Below are 7,883 nucleotides of genomic sequence, written 5' to 3'. Positions count from 1 at the left end.
GGTTTGAGTTGAAAAAATGATCCAACCCCAACCCCCCAAAAAAATAAAACAAAACAAAACAAACTAGGAAAAGAAAATTGTGCAAAGCCCAAATTTTAGAGCCATATTTGTGACAATTTCATTACGCCCACATATTCAATATAAAATTCTCATTCAGACTTTATTCATCTGTTTCTTTTTCATGTACAACTTCATGATAACATGATACAGTTAATTCAGACAAAGTGATGAGTTAGAAAATCCAGCTTAATAAAACAAAAGTTGTATTCTATGATAATTTCTGCCGTTCCAGTGTGCAGCTCAGTTACATTTAGACACCAAGCATGCAGTGTTGTTGGATTTTTTAAGAACACATAAGAAACAAGAAAAACACCACCTGCAGTTTTCCTCATCTTTCTTCTCCTGTCCTAAAACTCACTAAAATTACAACACAATGCAAAGCATGCATTTCTCTTCTCAAGTGCTCTGCTCAGGGGGATAAAAGTCAGGGTCAAGCCATGGAAGTTTTAATGGAACAACACAGTTTTGATTCTTTCTGACCTTAATGGTTTGCATCAATTTAACTGATAACCTCATTCACTAAAGTAAAAATTAACTTTCTTTAATCACTGTAAACAATGAAGTCTTTACAAAACTACAGATTGGACCTGGATATTGAGCACAACTTTCATACCCAACATTCTACGAACTCACATATTAATGAGCAATGCTAAATAATGTACTCAGAAATTCAAAAATGTGATTCCATGAAAAAATAATTAAACTCCAAACTATCCACACAGATGTAACTGGAAATATTTCCCACAACAAGGTCAAAATTAAAGATAATAAATACCAGATTCTGGACATTAGCTACACAGCACATTATTTTATACAAACATCTAAATAAGATCATGTATTTAATCATCTTGCAAAGTTTAGCTTGGCCTTGCACTTCTACTTAGAAAAGATCATACAAAGAAATTACAGCAATAAGTCCCTTTGAGGTAGATAATCATCTCTGACTATGAACCATAATTTCAGATTACCAGACTGAGTGTCATTTTTGTAATGAAAAGAGTTGCACATTCAACAAATGCAAGTTCTATCAGCATACACATTAGTGCGAGGAATATTATTTTACTAATAATTTTTCTTTCAATTTCCACCAACTCTCTTGGTTAGTGTTACTTGTAAACCATTTACAGGTCTAACCTGAAAGTAGTCCCTACACAATCTTTTTAGGGGTCTTGTTTAAAACCTTCAGTGGGTACAAAATTACTTTGTCCTCTTAACTTTACCAAAACATAGCAATAATTTTATATTTATGCTGACATCCATACGAATGTCTGCTTTACTTTCTAGTTAGTAAATAAACATTAAAATAACATAGTGGGATCAAAATAAATTATCATAATTTATCCATTTTCACTCCTCCTTTTCTTCTCTCAATTTCTTTTCTGCATAAATGTTCTCAGTGAAAGGCCTGAAAAAAAAATCATTTTATGTCTCAACAATGAAAAACTAGGCCTTGAAGTCCATCACAATGTATGTGTGTGTGTGTGTGTGTGTGAGAGGGGAGGGGGAGGGGGGACAGGGAAAGAAAAAGGGAGTTGGTCTGGAAACCAAGTTGAAGCCCTGCGCTTCCACCCATGTCAAGTTTACCAATGGACCAAACTATGACTCACTCCCAGACCATACAGTTAAATTACAAGTTAAATGCAAATATGTAATCTGGATGTTGAGTTACACCACCAATTCACTGTTAGACTTGTGTCTACTGACAAACAAACATACCCCTCAAATAATAAAGCTATCTTGTAACAAATGGCAACTAGCGTAGTTAAGAGTACACCTGCTGGGCTGCACTGTCTATCAAAAAAAAAGAAGAACACATTTAATAATCTTTCACATGTTAAAACAAATCAAAGTAAAATTTATCCCAACATCAAAATAACAAATATTAAGGTAAAGGTGAAAAAAAGATGTATCAGAGAAAACCTAATGTTACACACATCTACAAAATCAGAACTGCTTTCTTTAATTAAAAAAATGTTGAAAGTGCTGAATTCATTTGGAATAGGAAAAAGTGACCAGTGCATGGTGTAATCACCATGCAAAACTTTGGCCAACTTATCAGAGGGTGATATCAAGAAGTAAGAGCAAAATCTCTCCACTACTCCTTAAGGATCTGAATAGGAGTTAGAGGCTTGATTAAGATAAGGTGCCAAGAGTTACAGGATTAATAAAATAGTCATGAAGAGGGAGTCCACCCAATTGAGTAAATCAAGAAATTAGTATTGTGATTGGTTTTCCAGGATATCAGTATTTATGTCTATACAATTTTTACCTTAATGAATATCCCAAGAAGTTCAAAGTTGATCCCCAGTACATTGGGTTGTTCATGACATTGAATGGAAAATGTGTGACTTTCTTGTTTAACAAAAGACCAAAATAATCCCCTGCAAAGAAATAAATTTGTACATTTAACAAAAATTGCAAAAGATACAAAGTTCTTCTCAATTCCTTTTGGGGTAAATTTTTTTAAAAATAAATTCTTCAGGTTGAATGGATTTAATATGATGCTTATCTATAGAAGGCACAAAACACTGTTGGTAGGAGAACTTAACCAGTACCTCTGAGGTAAAAGATAGGCCATGCAAAATCTTAGGCTACTATTTGAGCATTAAGAGTAAGATTTGCTATAATGCAAACTGATATTTAATATGTACCTCTTACAAATGGGGTTCAAGGTCCTTACTTTAAGATACAGCCCAAACCATACATTTAAATCAGAGCAGAAAAATTACATTTATAGCAAGATATTTATCTGGATTCAAAAAGAGGGAGAAGATTTTGAATTTAGCAGGCCATACACTGGAGTACAGTTCACTATGTACATTGATCAATTATAGTGCACATATTGTACTGACTAAGAGATATAATTAAATCACTAGAACAGATCATAGAAATCTAATAACTGAACCTAGAAATGTTCCTACAATCCCCAGTGACCATGTACTGCTAAGGACAAGAACTGTTCCAACCACAATAAGAAGAGTGCCACAAACACGAACATTCTCAGTGCACATGGCTAATGCAATAGGTTGGCCAGAGATGGCCTCTTCAAATCTGTAAAACACCATTCAAAGTCACCTTAAACAGTTTCCTAGATTTCCATTTTCAATCAAAACTATGATTATCATTTTTCCCATACAGTAAAAATATCTCAAAAACTACAAATTACAAACTCATACAAAACAGCTAAGCAACCATAACAGTACTTTAAAGTTACTCATTTGAACAAGGAAGCTTTGCAATGTAAAATGGCTAGTAATCCAAGGTCTATACATTAAAATTAATGACAGCATGTTTAGAGAGATGCTTACCGGTAATCTCTAAATAATCCCAAAAGACAAATAACAACAGCAAGTGCGTAGCAGCCTCTCTCAGCTGAACCAAACCAATGTGTGATTGCATGCGTTCTGTATTCCCACCGAGCTACCTGCATGTGAATTAAGCACAAAGAAGTTGAAAATTGTAACATCTGAGCAAAAACACTCTTTTCAAATTTAACTTGAAGGTATCAGGATTAAAATGGGTACTCTCTTGTTGGCACAGATAAATGATTACTTTCAAAATTCATCTTAAAAGTACATGTAATCAAAAGCAAGCAATTTCTGATAATAAAATTTCACAAATCTGAGATAAGATTTCATTTTCTTTCAAATTTAGGTGATTTCAAGTATTGATCCATCAGTAAATTTTGCCGATTTTGTTAACTCTGAAAGTATTACACAAATATTGAATAGTTTTCAGTGTCACAAGATATTGAATACTCATAGCTGTCACTAAGTGCTAAAAAGTGAGGAAAAGCAATGAAAGATAAAGAGCATTCTAACATTATGTCAGGGCTGCTACAAGACAAGCCAAGCAATTATTGATACCTATGGGTATCTATAGCACTTGCCCAAAGAGAAGCAAAAACAAACTCACAACATTCCAGAAGAAAGGATTAAACATAATGCAAAAAGCTGCAAACCAAAGATTTGAGTTTCTCCAGAAAATTGGAAAATCAGTGGCTGCTTCAGCAAGTGGCTTAACCATCTGAAAGAAAAAAAAAAGGGCAATTAAAAATTTGCACAGCATAACTGGCTGACTGAGTCCAGAAATAAAGGATACACTATAAAATTGATCTGTCTATTAAGTAGTGAACAGCCTTTAATTCAAATACTATGCTGTTACCTAAACTTGAGTCTATACTTTAAACCTTTAACTCTCAAGATCTGATTGTTAATTCTCCCCTCTAACTGCTAGATATTTCCTTGTCAATCAGTTACAAGAATTTGATGTTAGATCAAGATAATGACTTTTGCCTGATTCATATTGTTGGATGGTGCATGGATATTGTAGAGAGAAGTTACTTGTTATCACATCTGGGAGTGAAAAGGTTGGCAGGTAATTCAGTGTTAACAACTGAGTTGAAAACCTAAATTGGCCACCGTAAAGAGTTAAAAGGCTAAAGTTTCGAGCGTTAGCCCTCCCAATCGCTCTGATGAAGGGCTAATGCTTGAAATGTCACCCTTTTAACTATTTACAATGGCCAATTTATGTTATCAACTCAGTTGATGAGACTAAATTACCCTGAAATAATTTAAGTTGTGTTTGATGATAACTCTGACTATAGCAGGAGTTCAAACTTGCACAGAGGACTGAAATAATCTAAGTTGTGTTACACTATATCTTGGACCATAGACATTCTTTCTGCTTTGTTAAGGTTACTGTAAACAAAATACGGTGCCTTCTGGAAAAATTTTCAAGCGCAAGCTACTTTTAAAGAAACCATAGAAAACTAGATATCACTGTAAAGCTTATAAGATGTAGATTCTGAAAATAACAAAATTGTTCACAGTTTTTGTTTTGGTTAGTGTGTGCAAACTTTTGCACACAACACTGACAGTGTTTGGTTTACTGAATTTCCAGCCTCCATGTTACCACAGACCTCAAAACAAAATGAACAGTATCATTCAGCAGATAATAGCCTAACAAAGTGCAAGCCTTTTTTTGATATTCCTAATGGTTCCTGAGAAAATCTATTTTGAAGTGGGACATATATTACCATACTCCTGGACATTACAAAAGGAATAATTCAAATTTAGTTAAAGCCTCAAACAGTTTGGTGCATTAATATCTGACAAACGTTCTGGAAAATGTTCATAAAAATCCAACAAATCTACGTACCCTATTAATTTGTTTAAGTAGAAGTACCTTGCATAAAAACAAACCTCAAGTTTTTGGCCTCCAAACAAGTTCACAATTTTTGCTCCTCAATCAAGTAAGTGTCAAAGTGAGGATGCCACCTACCAATGAAATGCAAGATTGAACTCCCTAGCAAGTCTCATGACAAAGACCTCCATTGAAATTCAAGGGAAGGTGATATTGCAAACAAGGAACACAAATTAAACAAAATCCAAAATTCATCAGGAAAAGAAGAAGGAAAAGTGGGCAAAGCAAGCAAGGGAAAAAAACTTAATCTCAATTTCTTTTGTTTGCAACTATCTCTCTTTGGCCGTTTGATGAAGACTCTTATTTCTCAATATTCTACGAAATGTGCTTGAAATTCCCTTTTGTTGTGCAGCACAAGACAGTTTGTAAACAAAATACAGAAAATCAAGATCCCAGATGAAAGCCTGCAGCAAATGTTAATACTCTGCTGGAGGCCTTTCCAATTATGACACCTTTCACTCCTTGGTACAGGTTCCCCTAAAACAATCTTTCAGCAGTATCTCTTTTCAGGACTTCACAAAAATTTTTTTTTTAAGCAAATTAAACTTAACTACTTTGTCAACTAAAGAGTGACAAAATTTGGAAAATTTTGACCAGATTTTGTTGACAGTAACCTTACGAGCTCATATTAACCCTTCAACTCTCACAATCTGATTGTTTATCCTCTCCTCTAATGGCTACACATTTCCTTGTAAAGTATCTCTAGAATTTGGTGTTAGATCAAGATAACAACTTCTGCTTGATAAGTTTAAGTATTGTCATTAGCTGCTTGCTGGATAATGTATGAATATTATAGGATAAAGTTATGTTTTAATCACCTCTTGGAGTTTGAGTGTTAAAGATACAGATATTACCTCAGGAATTAACTCTGGGAAGAAGTTTATGACTTAAACTCAGGATTATAAGCTTCTGCTCAGGGGAAATAATGGTGTATAAAGCCCTGAATAAATAATTGTAGTCTTCATAGTCTATTCTCATCAACGCTTTACACCCCAACATCAGTGTGCATATGATTCTCCACACTTCCCCTATACATTTCTTAACCCTTTCCACCCTAACATCAGTATGCATTTTCTCCATACTGTTCCCTATACATTTCCAAAGGTGTGGATGAGGAGAATTTGTTTCATAATCCAGAGCTTCTCTAGTTGGTGACCATTCCCTTTATTTGGGGGTGATATTGTAAGGAGAAATTAGATGCTAATCACTCTTAGGGGCTAAAGGGTTAAGGTTCTGAAAAGGAGAATGTGTTTAACAATCAACAGCTTCTTTTGTTGTTGATCATTTCCCTTATTCTCATGACCTGAATGTTTTAATCAGGGGTGATCTTGTAAGGAGAAAATAGATGCCAGTCACTGTTAGGGGTTAAAGGGTTAACACAATGATTTGAACTAAGGATTAGTTAAACAAAGCTTAGGTTGAGAATGTTTTGAAAAACAAGCTTCTTAAATGACTGCACGTAACACTGGAGATTACAGTGGAGACTAAAAGAATTAAATAACTCAGAGCCGTCCAGTGCCATTTAGAGGATAACTAACCTTGGTAAGGTTCAAATTGTAGAAGATTTCGCAACACGAGAGTGAACTATCAGCCATAAGCAGAAAACACAGTTATCGACAGGCCTTCTACGGACTCGTCACAAGTTCCTCTCTGCTTTTCCTCTAGAAGCCTGATTGGCCAAATGAGAGCTGACTTTGAGTTATATGGCGGCTGCAAACGATTGTTGAAATTTGCCTTAGATGCAAGGGTGTCTGGAGGCTTCTTCGGCTATCAATTCGAGCACTTAGATTCGACTATACTAAAAGGAACAGATGCATAACTCAGCTCCCGGGAAAGTACAGGAAATTGCATCCAATTGTGTGAAAGTCCGGTGCCATGAAATTTTACGCGATAATTTTTCTCTTCGTTCATTGGTTCAAATTGATCACGTGGCTAAAAACACTGTCTGAAACACTCACTGTGCACGTGTCTTGAGCCAGGGCTGCTTTCAAATGTGTTGTGTGACCAAGAAGAAAGCAACTTCTACCATTAGTGACGGTCACTAGTTTTATTACGCGTTTTAGCTTGTGGCAAGAAGGGCGATTTTCGGAAAGCCTCTGAGGATATCGTTTTTAGGGGAAAATGAACCGAATATGGGCAGTTGTTCCACACTTGGGGCATTGACGAATTAAGCAATCCTCATTGCGTGACTGCGACGGAATGCCCACTATTGTACGTAGGGTTTTAACAAGACCAAAAATCCAATCCAACTTACCAATTTATATCTGCGAAAAAACCTGGTTTATTCAAATTTTATTCTTCGGAGTATCAAGACATAAGCTATCTGTTCATTCTTTCTTGAAGATGAACAATTGTCTTAACAATACGAACAATAAAGCGCAAATGTATCGGACGGCGAGCAAATCTTTTGACCCAGCTTAGTCCGTCACGGAAGAGAAAAGGAATCAGGTAAAAATCAACTGTTACCATCTGAATTAGCTTTTGGCAGTTTAATTTTGACTTATGTTAGAGATTTTCTACCATTTTCTCCTTAATTTCTATTGCCCCATCCCCTCCCCTCTCCTTCCCTTTGACCATCAGTCACCCCCTTAGTACAAATTTCTCTCTCGCCCCAGCCT

The 7,883-nt window shown here is 35.4% G+C and overlaps 1 protein-coding gene across 2 annotated transcripts; it reads right to left on the bottom strand.

The window, feature by feature from the left end:
* Nucleotides 1-134: 134 nt before the first annotated feature.
* On the bottom strand, nt 135-7,143 carry LOC113668277 (phosphatidylethanolamine N-methyltransferase). Of its 2 annotated transcripts, XM_089195578.1 has the most exons (8): nt 6,804-6,942; nt 5,265-5,339; nt 3,976-4,086; nt 3,369-3,484; nt 2,966-3,111; nt 2,330-2,441; nt 1,777-1,851; nt 135-1,465 (listed from the first exon to the last, which is right to left on the bottom strand). In XM_089195578.1, the coding sequence occupies exons 3-8, from the start codon at nt 4,084-4,086 to the stop codon at nt 1,408-1,410; spliced, it is 618 nt and encodes a 205-aa protein (XP_089051704.1). In that variant the 5' UTR covers nt 5,265-5,339; nt 6,804-6,942; the 3' UTR covers nt 135-1,407. The 2 variants fall into 2 exon arrangements, with proteins under 2 accessions (XP_089051704.1, XP_089051703.1); XM_089195577.1 differs by lacking the exon at nt 5,265-5,339 and having other exon boundaries at nt 6,804-7,143.
* Between the last annotated feature and the right edge of the window lie 740 nt (nt 7,144-7,883).

This window comes from Pocillopora damicornis, chromosome 2 (genome assembly GCF_964200805.1).
Source record: "Pocillopora damicornis chromosome 2, jaPocDami1.2, whole genome shotgun sequence".
In the NCBI taxonomy this organism is placed as follows: Eukaryota; Metazoa; Cnidaria; class Anthozoa; order Scleractinia; family Pocilloporidae; genus Pocillopora; species Pocillopora damicornis.
This window is presented reverse-complemented; position numbering and strand designations above follow the sequence as displayed.

Bases quoted from the DNA above. Each gene is read 5' to 3' on its own strand.
- LOC113668277 (XM_089195577.1), bottom strand. From the start codon at position 6,860: ATGGCTGATAGTTCACTCTCGTGTTGCGAAATCTTCTACAATTTGAAC. The intron at 3,112-3,368 runs GTAAGCATCTCT...GGTGTTTTACAG, and splicing joins GGATTATTTAGAGATTACCG to ATTTGAAGAGGCCATCTCTG. The intron at 1,852-2,329 runs GTAAAAATTGTA...TTTTTTTGATAG, and splicing joins TTCTTGGGATATTCATTAAG to ACAGTGCAGCCCAGCAGGTG.